This window comes from Pleuronectes platessa, chromosome 22, assembly GCF_947347685.1.
Source record: "Pleuronectes platessa chromosome 22, fPlePla1.1, whole genome shotgun sequence".
Lineage (NCBI taxonomy): Eukaryota > Metazoa > Chordata > Actinopteri > Pleuronectiformes > Pleuronectidae > Pleuronectes > Pleuronectes platessa.
In genome coordinates this window covers 8,660,651-8,679,503 of record NC_070647.1, presented here as the reverse complement: position 1 = coordinate 8,679,503, position 18,853 = coordinate 8,660,651, and the positions used below count along the sequence as shown (strand labels likewise).

General features: G+C 42.4%; 1 protein-coding gene across 2 annotated transcripts in view; it reads right to left on the bottom strand.

Moving 5' to 3' along the window:
• The window catches only part of tbc1d22a (TBC1 domain family, member 22a), a 127,178-nt gene that overhangs the window by 51,568 nt on the left and 56,757 nt on the right, over window positions 1–18,853 (bottom strand). For both annotated transcript variants that reach the window (XM_053414712.1, XM_053414711.1), the window contains exon 11: window positions 7,641–7,747. In XM_053414712.1, the coding sequence (XP_053270687.1) occupies window positions 7,641–7,747 (107 nt within the window). The remainder of the gene's footprint in view (window positions 1–7,640; window positions 7,748–18,853) is intronic.

The following is an 18,853-nucleotide window of genomic DNA, read 5'->3' as shown; positions in this document are numbered from 1 at the left end:
CTTCTAATTGACTTATAGTTTTCTCCTTGTGAAACTGTATATTTACCCATTAACCGCAATCCTGATTATTTAAAAGCATTTTCATTATATCACATGGAAAATCCTGCAGTATAAATACACTGAGAATGCCTCAGTCTGTGATTTGTGCTATATGAAGAAACCTGCTTGGACTCAGATGATCCCTAACATGATCAACACTGTTTGTCTCTGCGCTAACAAGGTTTTCATCCAGCGTAACTTATTACATAGATGTCTCCAGGGCAGCACACACTCCTGTCTCAGATAATGTTAAATACACATTATTTATCTCTCCATCATTCCTGCGCCTGATTTTTTGCGGTCTTAGCTTTTATCCACAGCAGCTTTTGCCGCTTCAATCTCCACTGACCTGCACGCAAGTTACCTTAGCTGACACGATGCCACTTACTCTGTAAAAGAAAGAGAAATGAGAAGAGGAAGAACTATGCTGGTCTGACATAGAGGAAGGAAGGTGTGTTCCAGTCTAAGTTGTTGTCGAACAGCGGATACATTTAGTGGCACACTAATGATTCTTGGAAGACAGACAATACAAACACACATACAAACATGCTGTCAAGCATCACACTTCTGCAGACACACCAGCTGGTAGATCATTCCTCCTCTGTATGTGTGATGAGTATGTGTGTGTTTGCGTGTGTGTAGGTGGTGGATTGAGTGACAGCCCAAGGTGACGGTAGGGAACCCTTGGGGAACCCAGCACAGGACATAGCGTCTGGTTTGGTCTGGCTACCGTCTGCTAGACGTCGGTCGTCGGACCCCTGTTCCCACTCAAGGGAGACCCCATCTCTTGCTGGCACAGTGGAAACAGATGGCTTCCTTGACAGTGAGCAGACACACTCCAATTGGCTTATGCTCCAAGGGAGGGGCCGGAAGCAGCTCAGACGTTGAGAAGCAAGAAATGTGTGTTATTTCCATTACTTAAACCATGTCTATTTGTGTTATTGATGACTGAACTACAGACAGGTTCATGTGATACTATTCAGTGATTAATTTAATTTGGGCCCAAGCAACACAGCTCTCCAATCTTAACTTTTCACACCAAAATCAACAAGGGTTTGGGTTTTTAAATGTCGGTATATCCAATAAAAAGGCCTTTGAAAGCATGGAGAAGTTGCTTTTTTGTGTCTTTTACTTCAGTCTGTTCAAACTCAAAACCAACTAAAATATATTAGAGCACTGGAGGAACATTTTGAACGAGTCAGAGGAGTAATCGATGGAGGCAACAAGCTTACATTGCCTCCATGATAGCTGTGGCTAATGGTGGGGCTCCTACCTGTAGCAGTAGTCATTTTTTCATCAAGCCTTTAGGGACACATCCACACTTGGGTTCAGATTTTGGAAAACATCAGGCTCAGGTCGGGTACGGATACAAAAGACAGAACGACTGTCGGATTCGGGTCAGCCTCAGTAAGTTTTCTCTCTGGCTCAGTCTTGTTTGGATATTGTGGCCCAAGCAGAAATTCTACAGCTGCTCAGAGCGGAGGCTGTTAAACTACTGTGACTACTGCTGAGCCCTTTGACCGAGGATACCCTTGGTAGAGACTGTACCCTTTCACAATGAAGAAAATGTAAGTTGTTTGTGTGTTTTTTGTCCAGCGTGGAAGATGCTTCACATTTAGAAACTCATTTAATACATTAAAAAAGTACTGAAAACCTGCCAAATAATATTCTTGGCAGCTCATCTGTTAAAAGCTTTCCAGCCAAAATGTTGTTGTAAACTGAATGAATAGAAGTATCTTTCAAATTCACCACTCTTGGGCTATAACCAAGAGTCACTCTGAAGTTAAAGAAAAAGCTGCTGGATAAGAATCAACATTTCCTTACAAGTATCATGCCACAGACTTTAAATCCATTAAACCATGACATACAGTATGACCTGAAGAGGGTCCGACAGAGTTTCAGGTTGGACCCCACATTTATCAAAACGACCATCGAAATATGCTAAGTTCAGATCCCTTGGCGAAATTAAATTCCGCAAAGTAAGGTCCTGGCACTGGAAAAATACATTTAAGAGCCCCTGCTGCAAAAGGCATATCTGCAGAATTAGCATTAAAGGCAGGTTTTCATCTTCTGGCTTTAAAACTGAGAGCCCTTGGGGTGCGCTGGAAGAATAATGGACTTTTTTAACTTTCTGACTTAATTTCCCACACATGGCACGGGAGGCCGGTGAGACACATGCCCCGCTGGCTGTGCGTGGAAAGCACATAGCAGCTACATAGCGAGTGAACCTGTTGTGAGCACTTTCGACCTTTTACATTGTTATCAGAAACACCTGAGCCTTTCCTACTGCAAAAAGTCAAAATGTCTGCTGTGACCTCCACTGTAAAAAAAAAAAATAAAAAAAAATGCCTGAGCTTTAATTATTTAAGGCTTCAACTCGAGATGTTAATAATATATTATGGTTTGGGAGAAACAGGACAGGTTTAAATCAACAAGATAATATTTGGCGGAGATGACAAATCCACTTAAAATCATTGAAACAGCAGATATGGACCCATTTGAACAAGTTACATAAGTCACGTTAGCCACAGGCGCTGTCAAATTTAGCACGGTACAAGACTAATTGGCTGCTGGAGAAACTGAGGTAACACTGGGGTCAACTTTACAGAGCTGTGCCTTAAACGGGTAAATGCACCAATTTGTTGAAGCTCCGTTTGCCTTTTTTTGCCTGTTTTATGTTTAGCTGTCATTCAAATTCAAATACCTTAGCTGGGGTAGGGCGGGGTCCCGCTTAAAAGCACTTGGATGTGTCGCATGAGTGGCTAATCATGGACAATAATAAACACTAGCCTATTTGAACATGACCCCCTCCTTGTTTAGTGGCTCAGGTAGTTCATCCATGTTTTTTTTTTATTTATTTTTTTATCGTGTCTGGACCAGATGTTGCAACTGGGGCCAGCCTGTTTGATGTGTTAATAGGCAGTGGAGAGCTGCGTGCTGTTACGTTGTTGATGCTGCCGTAAACTGGAATTACCGCCCTGCAGTTGTGTGCCTTCAAAAAGCAGTGCAGTTTCAGTCTACATACATTTTCTTGCCATTCTCATACGAGGTCACTGATCTTTGACCTTTGACCAGAGAAATTGAATCCATTAAGCTTGGATTCCAATAGACAACTGGTCAACATTTTAGGAGATTCTCTTAAGGTAAAATTGAGATACCAAGTTCAAGAGGTCAAGGTCACTGGGACCTTGACCTTTTAACACCAAATCTCATCAGTTCATTCTTGAGTTAAAGTTAATGTTGCTATCAAATTTGCAGTAATTCCCTCAAAGTGTTTTTGTAATTTTGTGTCTGTAGCCACTGGCTCTCACAAGCGTGGCGTAAATAAACATATACTGCATGCACAGATCAGCCACCATACATTTACTACTGCCTTAAGGGTTGTTCATTTACTCCTGAAACTGTCACTCAGTGTCGGTCTAAGCTGCAGCTTTACTTCCCATGAATAATAAATACACAAAAGACGTTGCACTAACAGTCCTCTGCCATTAAAGAGGGCACCCAAGGACTATTCCCCCTCATTTTAGAGCTTTTTAAATATGTAGACGAACAAGACAAGTTGTCTGAAACAAAAAAGTTCATTCTGATGATTTTGTCAACATAGACATTAGCATGGCCTGGCTCTCTCTAATGCACCCTTCAACCCTTATGGAGACGGGGGCTGCAGTGTTGCCGATTTAAGCAGCTGCTCATTAGAGGATGAATTGACAGCCAAAATAGCCTGTTCCGTTTCAGGTGGGAGAAAAGCATGGTGGTGAAATACTGAGACGGAGCTAATGACCAGTTTACTGTATTAAAAAAATCAAAGACAAAAAACTATCCAGAATATTCCCACTCTACACCAGGTAATTGTTTAAAATTGCGAGAATTGCACAGTAGTTGTGGTTCATGGGCGGATGACAGGAAGTAAGTTTGTCTTCACAAATTTGACCAACCATGGAGCGGTTTTCAAACCTCCCATTTTGTTTCTGCACTGTGATCCAATTAAATATTATACATCCACTTGTCCGAGACAAGTGGTAACCAGTGTGGCACCGTTACCAGAGGGAATGCTGGATAAATAAGGTGCTTAAAAAAGGCAGTGAACAAATTAAACTGCACGGTGAGAATCTTCCTCTCTCCCGGACCCTCATCTTCAGGCCCTTGGTTAAGTGCAACCGTGTGTAGTTTATATAAGAGGGTTTGAGACGCTAGCAGAGCAAAGATCACCAGCAAATTACGGCGCTGAGTCACTCAGCCTCTGTCAGATTGTTTATAAAGCATTAGGGAGGGGAAACATGTGCATCCCTGGTGCATTGCACATAATTAGTTTGAGGCCAAGGTCACAAACAAACAAGCATGGGAATAAACATACGTACACAAACAAAATCACACACAAAGACACACTATTCACGCTTCTTCGCTCAAGCTCGGCTGTCTTCCTGTCTTGCTCTCTGAGGGGCAACAAGGCAGAGCGTCTATTAATTTCTTAAATGAATGGCCAACCTATTGATAGTTATTTATTGATGCTCCCATTTTAATGCACAACACAAGCCACATATAATTAATTACCTTCGGTGTAGGGCGAGGCGATCCTAAGTATATTTTAATACGCTGATGTGCACAGATGATGATTTAACTAATTACATTTTTTCTCACCTAAACTTCACTTCACCAACGAGATTGAGGATGTTTCTTTTACCCCTAATTTCCATACAACAATAAACATATTGCCCAATCAATACATTTAAAGACTAACTGCTGTGGCCAATCTCCTAAGTGTTATTTTAGATTAGGGTCATTGACCTGACTGCAAAGACCTGGCACATGCGTTTTAAACTGTGCCAGAAAATGATTAGAGTATAGCCGTACTAAAACATGGTCCGAGTCCATAACTCATACATAATATGAGTGAGTCAAAACTGTTGATGTCCTATAATGAAAAATAAAGTGCATGAGCAAGGTCCTCCTTTTGCTTGGGTTTTCTGCTTTAATCCAGTGTTCAGTTATATTAAAACATTTTTTTATAATAAAGGTAAATTGAGGATGTAATGCAGCAGTGATAGTGTTCAGGGCAAATCCACTGCCAGTCCAGGCAGACACGTTTAAAATTGACAGATGGCTCAACCATGACCGCTGAGAGCGAGGTCGTTTATGAAAAAGGGTTTGGGAAAAAACGATGAAACCAAATGAAGTTTGGTGCTGCCGTCTGCGTTCAATTATCTGCTCTCCAGACACCCTGCCTTGCTTTAGAATATGCAAGACAATCATATTTCTTAAACCCACAAAGAAAAGCTCTTTCATACATAATGCTTACAGCCTTAGAAAGCTCTTGCGAGAATGTCGAACCCAAACACTGTAGCATTCAACCCTGTGAATACAATTAATAATCTGTATTTGTATTTCATGCTGACACGCAATACAGTAAGCAACAACACAACCTTGATTGTACCTGTGCATTAAAAACTGATCAGTGGCAAAGCACAGATGTTTGGTCCAACTAATTATTTAAGAAATTTCGCATTAAGGCTTTTATCTTCAACTTAGTCAATTGACATCTTCACTGACAACAGACAATGAAACTAAGCTTCTTTGAATATATCATTTAAGCCAAAATCCTAATACATGGCTCTTGGTGAAGAAATCTGGCATTTTAAGGGGAGTGATATTTAGGAATGTGTGCACTTTAGTGAGACTTTATTGAACTTAGGGGAACTGTTGGTATGCAGTCTGTTAAGTGTCATTCTAGTTAACAAGTAGTTTACACAAGCCTCTACACTCACACTGATAACATAAAGGATATCTGGTGTAGTGTTTAATGCAGCACATTGATTTCAACAACCCATCCTTGGCCCTACTTTCACACTCTGTCTAAAACACTTAACAATGGACCTGTCTGACCCAGGTTTGACGATCAGGAGCATCGGGAGAATTCCAGCTGCATCTTTGGCCCGGGGGACCACACAAAAAAAGAAGATTCAAAAACCCTTTCTCAGCAGACAGGTAGAACCTGGCGTTTCCGAACTCAACACAACACCTCGATATTTCAGTCCCATTAAGTAGCTGCAGTGTGAGCACTACTCTCTTTCACGCTGCTTTCTGGAGTAACATCATCCACTACATCAAGTCATCCTGTCAGCTTGGTGAAGATGTGTATGACATGTACAGGCAGCTGCAGATCCGCTCCCACGCAGAGTCTGAGAGATTAACTTAATAGCATTTAGTCTCTGTCTTTGTTTGATATCTAATGTTGGCAAGAACATGTTGTGGCCATTCTGAACCATCATTAGTGTAGCTGGCACACATTCACTCTGAGGGATAACTTGGCATAGCTATTATAGTTCATGAATGTTGCCGTTACAGTGAACGTCTATCCTAACCGTGTTCAAAAAGATAGCCACAAAAATAAAGCATTGCTTTATTTAATTGATGTAAAAAAAATGGGTCCACAAAGTCACTTATTTACACTTATTAACAGGCGTTAGGGACATACTTAATCGCAAGACACCCTCTTCTAAGTCGGGCCCAACACAGGTTCATCCGACCTTCAGGATCTTTCCTCCTGATCCAGAGCCATTAGGTGCAGTGCTCTGACAATCCTGCATAAAATACTTGCACACTTGACCAATTGGCGCTGATCCAAGCCCAACCTCACCAGTTTCTAAACATTCAGAAAGTACTACTCCTGAGCAGGGATCCTTTTTCGGAGGTAATTTCCCCAGCGATCGACCCGGAACTTGAATCAGACGTTGGTTCCTCTAGTGGAAACACAGCGAGGGAAAATAATGGGAAATAGAAAAAATGTGTTGGCCACCAGACACGTGTATGACAGGTCCTTGTGCATATAATAGCTAATGCTTTGATTGATGAAGTAACGGTTCATTTAATTGACCATTAATTTAAGAAAGAATGAGTGTGATGGGCCAAATAGTGAAGTTTCTGTATAGTGCTGCTGATACCATTGAGAATTAACACCCCAGAGTGCAGCTTTTAAAAGCTTCTGTTCTTCGGCAGCTTTGGGATGTTGAACATGTCTCAAAGGGAAACAAGCGCATCAAGGCAAACTCCTTTATTGGCAATGGGAAAGGAGTTCTTTATTTGGGATGGTTAACCTGTATTGAAAAAACCTTATTTACTTATTTTGGTGTAAAAGTGGTACATGAGTCAAGAAAATGTACTAAGTTAGTTTTTTTTTTTTTTTCTGTCTTTCATTTAACTAATTAATGGCTTCAGCTCTAGCCTCCCATAGCCGCAACATCCTCATACTGCAGAGATGCTTGTTACTATGAGTTTGCTCTGGGGACATTCCCCATGAGGACATTTTTTTTAAACTGAAGTTCTTTGTGTCTGCTTCATTTCTGTGAAAGCAACTTCAAAAAGGAACATTTTAGTCTGTTGAGTCTGGATTAGAAGAACCTTTAAATAAGTGAGTAAAAGAAATGCATAGGAAAAACAGTGGGAGGACAGACTACACAAAAAAAGGGAGTCAGCAGGAGACTGAGCATCTCCTGCATGTTTTAAGTATAAAGCTGTATGTGCGCATCTTCATCAAAGTTTATTTGCAGACAGCCAATTTTCTCATGTTCACACACACACAATCGCACACACACACACACGCTTACCTGGATGCCGTCCAGCAGTTTGCTCATGCACCAGAAGCTGTCAGCCTCAATGCTCCTCAGAGCCTCTTCCTGGAGACTGGACACGTCAAAGTTTTCCACTTCCTCCTCTAGGAGAAGAGAGAGGAGAACAGAGCTGGTGAGAAATGGAGGAGACATACTGAAAGAAATCGCAAGACAGGTGTAAAAAGGAGAGAGAGAGAGAGAACACTTTATGCCATACTGGCACAGCAGGGGCTCCATCACAAGCCCACTATTCAGACAGGAGAAAGGAAGTCAGTAGTGTTTAGGGGAGGACAAATTAGGGTGTAGAAGCTATTGGAAAGAGGTAAGGGGGAGGATTATGGAAGAGATGCATAGAAAGGAATGAAACCACTGAAAGGTTGGAGCACAGTGAAAAATAGAGATTAAGTACTGGAAGGAGTGTGGCGGCATGTGGGGAGAAAATAAATGGCTGTCTAATAGGTCAGGCAAATTATTATCCTCTTTTACAGTGTTTTCTTTCATGGCTGCTTCAAACATCGAAAAAAAAAACGCTACAAGGTCTCAGCCGGGGCTACATTCTCCCAGTCGACCGGCCAGTTTGTTGGTTGATATGCTAAAGACGTATCAGACGTTTCCTAAAAACACACTGCAGGAGGAAACAATCTCCGAGCAGTGAGCGCACTGAGTCCCCAGTCATCTCCAGCGGGCGACTTCAGCAGCGGGTGTCATCAGATGTCATTAATGGCAGCAGTGTGTGACTGACTGCAGGGGTTTTGACGGGCTTCTGACAAGCCACTGACAGCCAGTGGAGAGGAGATGGGACGAGACTGATAAACAATGATCTAGAGAGAGAAAGAAAAGAAAAAAAGGAAACAGAGAGAAAGAGAGAGAATGAGAGGAAGAGAGAAAGAGGAGCAAGATAGAAAGAGAGGAAAATAAAGTGCGTCCACAATGAACCGAAGTCCTTATAAGGATAGCTGCACAAACCGTGTGTGTGTGTGTCTGTGTTGGTATTTATGCATTGTATTGTGTGAGTTTGTGCAATTCTAATACACGTTCACATGCACACAATTGGGACCTGCCGGCGGTGCTCGGTATCCTTGACAACCCTAGCAGAATGTTGTCCAGGTTGTAATGAGCATGCTCAGTCTGACTGACAGACAGACAGACAGACAGACGGCACTGGACCAGGACTACAAAGCGACTAACAACTAGGCTATCTGCTTGCTTGTGTGCGTGAGTGTGTATGTGCGCCCTCATCGTTGTCTTATCTAGCTTGAGGTCAGGTAAGAGTGGGCAGCAACACAGAGGCTATAGTTCCATAATTTCAGTGACACCTTCCACATTATCGCACCCGCGACTGATCAAGGTGTCCAGACGCACAAAAATCAAATTTTGTTCACGATGCCACCAGATGTTTAATACCAGATATGGAAGTGGTCAGGGGCTGCATTGTTATTATATGTCAGTATGGCACTGCGGAAAAGAAAAATGTAATAAAGCCGCAGGCTACACATATCAGCCATTACTAGTGCAAATGTACAGCGATATAATCTGATGAAATCCAATTCCTGGAATGAGATCCAGTCTGCCAAAAGAAGTGACAACATATTCTGGGAGGAAGCGGAGGCAGAGGTCAGCCACCAAAAATGTAAGAGAGGGACAGCTGATCGGATGAAAACTCACAGTATTTCTCCTCCTGAACTCAACTACAACTGACTGGACTAATTGTAGTGTTGGAGCAGCTGTTATAACAGTGCAGGAACAAAAGGCGCCACCATCTGACCAATTTGAAGCCAGTATTTAATTTGATAGCTTCCCTATAGTGTTGCAGAAGACAATGATGGTACGTGAATGCAGGCTCTCTGTGGGAAGCAGTGGCTCTGGGCATTAAATTTGAAGTTGAAAAGATTAATTGTCAACAGACTGAGTGGCAATTCCTGTGGTGTCGCCGCTGATTAACAAGGTGGTGAGTGTGCCATCGCATCGCCAATCTGGGAGACCCAGAGGATCCCAAAGTCTCAAATCAGTCTTTGTCACGGCCAAAGCCTTGCTGTCGGGCATATTGCCAAACCTTGACTCTGGAACAGATTAGAAGGGACAGCTGCTTTCCTGGAGTCCAGTGGTCGTGCTGGAATTGGGCATAGCTCATCACAATAACAAGGACACAAGAGAGAGGAGGGAGGGAGAAGGAGGTGAGAGGTGGGGAGGCCATAGCGGGAGTGACTAGATCACAAGGCAACGGTGCACCATGTGATCACCAGTGGCCCTGACGCAAACACCGATGACCAGCCATACACGGATGAATGCTCAGGTTATTAGTCGTTTTCATGGTCAGGTAGTCCGCTCGCTGTTCACAATTCCGAGAATGAAAGGGTCAAAAGCACTGGGCTCATTGTCTGATGATTTAGCAAACTGACTCAACTATCCAACATAAAAACGATAGAACAAGCAGCATGAGGTCGACCGCCTTTAAAATGCACCACGCTTTGCGTCTCAGTTGACCTGCCTTCAGAAGAAGAAATTCCTAATTACTTTCATAGGATCCATGCCTCAGTTGCAATTCCTTCACAATAATTCTCTTGGTAATTACTTCTGGAGCTCTGCCTCTGCTCTAAGGACCAGCTGACAATACGTGTCTGGGACATGATCCGTGCAGAAATCCCTCACAAATAAGAAGCGGGGGAATTTCAGGAAGTTCAGGCTTCAGTGAGCCCTCGCATCAGAGATCCGGAGTCTCGGTGGCTTTGCCTCGGTGTGAGATGTTCCTCCAAAATAATCTTTTGCCAAATAATATTCTAGGGCTGTCGAGGCAGCGGGTCAGACGCAAAAAGTAATTGTGGTAGAAGACCTTGTTTGATATGGCCAACTGTCATAAGACATACATACACACACACACAAACTCCCACACAATCAAAGATGAGCAGGCCTCTGAAGATGGGCATTTTTTCCTCTAGCTGGCAGAGGAGAACAGCACACACAGACCACAGACCACAGATAACTGCACCCACACACAGAAACAAACACGCAACAGTATCTGATCGAAAGGAGTAACTGAGAGGGTTTAAAGTAATATCATTTCTTTCATGTTTGGTCCTGAGGTGACAACAAAAATAATAATGAAGTCATAGATACCGTAATAGACAACCGATAACTATATATGGGTTATAAGCATTGGTCGATACCTACAGAGAATATTTGGACATTTCAAATTGTTATTTATTAGGAAGCTGTATGCCTCACCGGCAGAGACTGGGACTATTCTTGTAATATGCAATACTGCTTCCTTAACTTTGTGAAATCAAGAGTGTGCATACCTCGTCCAGGCCCAACAGTTTCCATTAAATTGGAATCATGTTCATTTGGATATAGTTCTAAAACCTTTGAGGATACATAGAAACTCAGCAACACATTGGTTGTAGTTACAGGTTTCTAGCCCTATTTGTTATCATGCTGAGGATGAAAAAATCCTACCCCCATATGAAAATACATTTAAATCAACTAGATCCGGAGTTTTATTGGGATCCGCACCAAATCACACACTAATAGATATCTGTCCACTTAATCTGCCAGATTCTGCGCCAAGGTTTTTTTTTCCTGCAAACAAACCAACAAACAAACGGCCAAGGGGTGAAAACATAACCTCCTTGACGAATGTACCAAACAAAGGTTTATACATTTATGGAACTGATATTTTCCTGGAGGTGGTTGATTAAGTTAGTTGCGTTATAATCTGCAGTGTTACTGCAACAACTAATACGAACACATACTGTATGTAGCCATAAAACATGATAGCATATCGTGGCAAAATCTAAATATTAGGGTCTCTACCAGCTTGATGCAGGAAGTATACTTAAAGAACATAGAGAAACAGAATTGAACTGAATAGATCTGCCCGACTCTCACCAATATCCAATTGGTGAGAGTTGGGCAGATATCACCTCTCACCAATATCCAATTTGATATTGGTGATAGTGTTGGACCAACGTCTGTTATCAATACCTGATGGGCCGTTCATTAACAGATACAGAGGAACATTTTAAATTTATGAATCTAAACTTTTTCAAACAACCCAAGTTTGGAGCAAACTCATTTATTTGACACAGTTTCAGCTCTGCCACTTGTTGTCTCCTCTCATGTCTCCTCTCCCACATCAATATCAATCTATTTTTACACCTCGACTTTCCTCTGAACGTCTCTTGATCTCTCCATTGCTACATCAGTGCTTCCCTCCTCGATCCTCCCTCCTCCCTTGTTCCCTCCAAAACTACACAGCCATTTGACATCTCCTCTGTTGCTATTCCTACCCTGCCTCTCCAACCATCCCCACCTTAGCCATCCAACCCCCCCCACACCCGCGCCACTCTTCTATACCTTTCGTCCTATTGGCCACGGAGCCAGCTTTCTGCCAGGCCCCAGGGTTTATTTCCTGTTTGTCCTGGCGCAGGGGGCAACTTGTCCAGAGAGACCAACTGCTTGGTCGCTGCCAGCTGTGAGCACTTGGCACAGCTTGGCATGTGGAGCCAGGTTACACCTCCTGAGACCGAGCGCGGGCACGTTCACACACAGACACGTGCACGCAGACACACACACACACACACACACACACTCTCGCCAGTGCTGCCATCTGCTCTTTACAACTATGGGCCACAAGGTAATGTGATGTAAGATGATAAACGAGCTGGTCCGGCCTGATGTAATCATAAAGTGTGTGTGTGTGCGCTGAGTGAGAGAGTGAGTGTGTGTCTGTGCAGACAGCAATTGGCAATAAAAAACAGTCCCATTTGACAACCTTCTGTTGGTTCAGATTAATCACAAGCAATCCTGAGTTGCCGACTGCCACAGACACAGGCACGCAAATCGCTTTAACAAGATTCCACCATCAAAAGTTTATAAGATCACATGAAGTGGTGCGGTCATTACTTATCATTTACAGCAGCAGTGAGGGTAAAATCTAATGGATATAATGACTTACAATTTGTGTGGTGAATCCAGACATTTCACAATCCTCTTTCCACCTTTAGAATGACACCACAGCGTCGGCTGCGAGTGAGACACGTACAGTCATACTTCCACCTACCCTGCACGTCTAATCCCCCCCACATACACACACACACACACACACCACACCACCTCTCACTCAGGCTGCAGCAAGATTTCCCCCTCTGTGGCACAATTAGTGTGATAACACCGATGCTAATGAGAGCTGAACATTTTCCAGAGATTTGGCATTCATACTGTTGGATAATTAAGAAGAGAGTCAACCTGGCATACATGGTGTCACCTACACGTCGAGAGCCCCACACACCCACACACCCACACCCACATACACAACTGTGCAGAATCGCAGGCGCGCAGAGCCCAGGGAGAAGAGAATTAAGCAGTGTGTGAAACAGGATGTGAAGAAATGGAAATAGACAGCTATAGGTGACGAGAGGTAGGAGTAGGTGAGTGTGATATGACTCATGTGATCTTAATCTGTTCACACGGTCAAACTATGGAGATTTTTAAATCTCATTAAGTTGAGGTAATATTAGGTTAAAGTAAGGGTAACGTTAGGGTGAGGCGGCTTGGCTTGCTTGCATCCTCCATTTACGTAGAAAAGAATTATAACATTTAGTGGCTTACTAGACTGACAGGTCAATAGGGAACATTAGAAGTCCAGCTGATAATGAGCGCCCTCTACTGGTTCATGAGGCAGACTTATTCAGACGGTCTGATGCACTCCTCGATTGAATATTTTAAATCCAAATAGGTCATTCAACTTCAGGTCACACACACACACACACATGTTCAAATGAATGTTTGAATTTCAAATAAAAAGTGACAGTCCAATTACAAGATATATAAAATTTTAATCAAAAGGAATTAATATTCTTTTTCTCTCATTTAATCGTGAAAAAATGTTTCCTCGACTCATAGGGTTTAAGAGACTTATCTTAATTCTGCTTTCTATTTTCGAAGAAAGGCAAGTCATCCTATGTATTAATTTTCTTAAAAGTTACAAGGGATGTCTCTTCAAAGTTTATTGCTAAGCCTGCTCATTGAAAGCATTGAGCTTCAGCCTCACCAGCGATAAGGAACGCTTTAGGCCCTGAAATCTACACAATGTTCTCATCTCCCACTATCTTCACTTTGTGCCGTATGTCCATACATCAAACAGCAGGCCCCCGCAGCAGCTGTTGGCAAGATAATGTAAGAACTTGACATCAAATAGAATACAGCTATTAATACCATATCTGGCTATGTGCAAAACATAATGATCCACTTGCCCCAAGGTAAAGAATGTCGTGTATAAGGGAGCTTTAAGTGTTTAGTGTTGAGTAAGGCCAGCACGTCGCATTAACAGCTGCTGCCACTTCCCATAACTGTATTGGCAGTACAAAACCTCCCCATCACCACACCTCGTACTGGCCTGTGACACAGTTGTTCAACACGCATGTGTGTGTGTGTGTGTGTGAAAAATGCGACTCAACATGTGTGCAGCTGGCGACATACTCCGCCATCGTGTAACCATGGCAATGCCAGAGGGATAGCCTGTTTGTGTTTCGCTCTCCAGCTTTCTAATTTCATAGCGACAACATGCAGGAGGAGGAGAGGGCTTTGGTGATCAATAGCACAAATCATAGCGGGGGCAACAGGATGGTTCCTGGTAGAGCTTATCACTCAGAGCCACTGCAAGGGGGGAGCAATCTGAAACGGCAGACGGTGGATTTGACAGGATCCCAAATGGCAAGTCAAATGGCACGGAGCAGAACTTCAAAACATGATGCGGCATTTTAGCCAAGTTTAGATTCTTTAACCAACCAGTTTGTTTTTCTTATTTCTTCTTGCCTTAGTAGCAATTTTGGGTTACAATGTCCAAGGGCCTGTTCTTAAAATGTGCTTTAACTAAACTAAGCCAAAGTGCTGTTATCAGGCTAAAATGATCCTGTTAATTCTCACCAAGCTAATTTAGATCCTTGTGCTCAGTTTTAGAGGAAATGGTCAAAACTATTTTGTATTTTATTATTTAATCCACATCCCACCAATGTATCTATAAGAATGAAAACCATTAGCATCTGAGAGTGAAAACACAATGATCCTGACCCATTGCATGCTTTCGGCTGGATGACAGGGTCGGATGAATTTTAAACCAACTTTAAAGAAACCAAGAAATCCAGACCCGAAAAAGTAGTTAACCAACTACACCACAAATGTTTCGGGGTTTCTTTTGTCTATGTTCATTACATCATGTAAATAACTGGGTGTTTGAATACAATTTGAAGATATCTCCTGAGGCTGTGGGAACTAATGACAGTAAAAGATAAGAGTTACTCAGCAAAATAACTGTAAGGTGGGGTGCAAAAATAAGTGTACATGAAGCCCTAGTTTGTTATGACAACAAGACTGAAAATGACTCTTATTGTGACATATGAGGTTGAATGCATGTGACTTTGCATGTGGCTTGAAGCTCACCTCTTTATTAGTATTTCACATTAATCTGAGATGGAGACTTTCCTGGACACCTGCTTGTATCAGACAAGCTTTTCCGCTCCTCAATTTCCTTTTATGTCTTATATAAAGCTTTTTGTCTTGCCTTGTTGTTAACATGACCTCGCCTTGCCCTCTGTACTTGCATTGTACGGGCATTCATTGTGCATGAGAATGGTCGAAGCCGAGGGGCCAAATTATCTCAGAAAGCAAGTGGCTCATCTGATGTCTCAAAAACCAAAAGTGTTTATAGTTGTTCTGAACAGCCACACTCGAAGGCAAAGTCAAAGGCGAGAGGCGATGCAATATCATTTTAATATGGGGATGCTGTGGCACAATTTCTGATGTCCTCTCCTGAAAAGCACCGATTGGGTTGCATTGAGTTGAAAGGGATGGAAATTGTTCCTTTCTAAACTCTGCACATCTGACCACTCATGGCTCGAAGTGGATTTTAATGCCACATATTCAGACCTGGCAAGTCACAGATATTGTTGCAAGCATCATGCCCTCATGTTTCGTTTCAATAATGCTGTCTTCTCTAAATTATTCCAAATAAGACAAACATTGTGAGCTCTTCAAAAGCTCAAACCATTCCCCTTCCACTTAAGGAGTTCCTGTTGTGGGTGGACATGGCTAAGGAGATAGAGCGGCCGTCTAGTGATCAGAAGGTTTCTGATTGGATCCTTGGCTTCTCAAGAATGTGTCTAAGTGTCTCACACGGACTAGCATGTTATAAAGGGGTTGACAGCCCTTCCAAGAAGTTTCAGTAAACTATCCGGACTTCAGTGCGCGTCTGAGAGCAGCTACAGTGTCTTTCTACCCGTCTAACCAGTGTAAGCATTAAGCAGGTTATTAATCTGCATGTAAAGTCAAATCACTTGCACTCATTCACATTCACTTTATATAGACTCTCTGCCTGCATAATCTAGGGCTTTTAGGCGCTGGGGGAATGTTTACAGATTGTAAGTGAAGGATCAGTCCATTAAGTCATTAGTCTGTGGAATCCAAAGGCTTAGGGAAAAAAAAACATTAGGGGAACAGTAAAAAAGCAGACATTATGAATGGCAGCAGACACATTTAAAAACACACAGCCAGCCGACATGCAGAGTGGTGAATTAGGCGTGCAAAACCAAGTGTCTGAGGGCGAGTGTGTTCGCACGTACAAGACTTCATGTGTCTTTGTGCATGAGTGATATTGTTTCAAATATGCCAACAAATCTGAGATGGTTTTGGGTCTGCTTGTGTGTCTTTGTGTGTGTCTGCATGCATGCATGTGTGCGCATGATCATGATGCAACCCCAAACACCACATGCCACCAGCGCGGCAGCACGGTAAGATGACTGTTTCAATTGCCTCCAATTGCATCAGGTCAAGCGGAACGCGTCTCGCTGGTGACAGAATGATAAAACAGATTTTCTTTTTTCCAATCACACGGCTGACAGAGAGAAGGAGAAATAGAGATTTGGAGAGATCTGAGGCTTCTCGCTGAGGAGAGTTTCAATTTATGGCTTTTTATAGTCAAGTAATTAACTTAATCTAAAAATATTCAATAACCCCAGCGATTATTCACAGAAGATAAATCATTTTTTGACAGAACTATTTCTCTGGATCATTTCAGGGCTCTATTGCTTTTTATCAGGAGCCGTGAGAGATTGTCTGGTAATACGAGGAAATAAGATCAGGTCAGATGCAGATGAAAGCACAACGATAGATTTTGGGCTTTATACCCTATTGTCAAGCAATGACAACGGTATGTGTGATTTTACTGGTCATTCCTACACAATGAGCCAGAACATGAGACCATCTCAACAGAACTTACAGAACAACAACTAATGAAGTGCACTGCGAAGGGGATAGTCAGGAGAATTTCCATTATTGTAATAACGTTTCTGTCTCTACCCGCTCAAAACTTCCTGTGTGAGTGAAAGCAATTACCAGACTTTTATCCGGCTCTCTGTCAGGTATTTAGATTTTGTGGAATCACTTTGATTTTAAACAGGCTAATAAATACTTTCTCACGTACCCTAATCTCTGGGTTTGGTCATAAACAACCTTCACACTTGTTCAAATATTCACCAAACAATTGTAAAAAAAAAGAGAGATAGAGGGAAAGGAGGAAAAAGGCTTTAATATAAATTTAAAAAAACATGCCTTTGCATCATTACAGACTTATGTGACAGCGTTGATGTGCAGAATCTACAATATTGTTATTGCTATACAACTGTAGTTTATTTTTTATGAGTTGTAACTTCAACTGAGAACATTCATGAAATAAGAAATACTAACTCTACTTTATAGAAATATGCATCAATATATAACATTTTATTTTAAAGCAAGGACTTTTAAAATATTATGGATGGTCTTGTGCGTGCAGTGCAGTGCAGCACTGACACTGGAGCACTGACAGGTGAGAGCTCATGACAGCTTCACATTTTACAACTCCGCTAGCAAGATGTTGACAAAGGGAATAACTCATAACCCCAAGAAGTCGAGTGTCAGATATGTCAAAGGGAACTGGCAAATTCTCCAAGCCACGAACTGAAGAAGTAGAATTATCAGTTGTAATTCATTCTGCTGATTTAAAGCCACACACATGGTGTTCAGGACAGCTCGATAAGTCTTGAACTAACTCTTTCTAACAAAGACAGAAAAAAGAAATACTTGAAAAGCTGCTGTATACAATATCGTTAAAATAATTATGACTATGACTTAACCCCAGAAACATGGTGATTTGGTTCTACACCAAATAGAGGAGTGGAGACTGAGACAAAGCTCAAGTGAGGAGCAGGAGGAGGAAAAAGAGGCAACGCCAAAGAAGATAGAAGAATGATTCTCCAACCGTCAGCCTAAATGATGCCTACATCGAGTCAATACTCTCGCCCAATGATTAAAGCAGGAGAAATTAGAGAACGCAAAAGTAGATAAAGAACAAAGTAGAAAGGACAGTGTTCCTGCTGGATGTCAGCAGCTGTGCTCAGGCAACCACTAAGCAGCTCATTAGAGCTAATAACAGCCGTTAATCAGAGGGAGACTCAGAGTAGAAGGCTCAACCAACAGTGGCCAGACCATGGGGAGAAAGACGCCGATATTAGTTAACCGCCTACTGGCCAAGATCCACTTCACGGACTTCTCAATCTATAGACGGACAAACGAGCCGAGGGAAATGGATACGGAAGAGGAGAAGCGAGTAGAGGACAAAAAAGAAAATACAAAAAAAGAAAAGGCAGAGACACTTTAATCCCCCCGAAGTGAGAGTGCAAATGAAATACAAACGAGCACAGCGTGGAAGAGCACGCTGTGCCCCGACTAAAGCTCTGTGCCAGTGGACAAACAACAGAGCAGAGAGATATGATGGAGAATGTGGAGGAGACAAAAGGAAAAGTCAGGATAAAACACAGTATCACGCTGAAAGGGCCCAAACTGCTCAGAGTGAAGCAGACGTACCGAACATAAAACCAAACTGCAGCCTATTAAAGAATATAAACTGAACTGATGGATTCAGGCAGATGATTGATTTAACAGCTGATGACGCTCCAGTTTAAGTCTCAGAAGAGAATATACACAGTTTCTAGTGTCAGTTAGATGTAAGCTTCTGTTTTCATCAAGTCAGTTCAGACTCTCCTTGTTACACAAGAGATATCAGCTTCCGTCCATGTTCTGTGTAGTGTGTGTTTGGGGCAGCTCGCCTCACCAGTCTGGGCCCTGTGTGTGTGTGTGTGTGTGTGTGTGTGTGTGTGTGTGTGTGTGTGTGTGTGTGT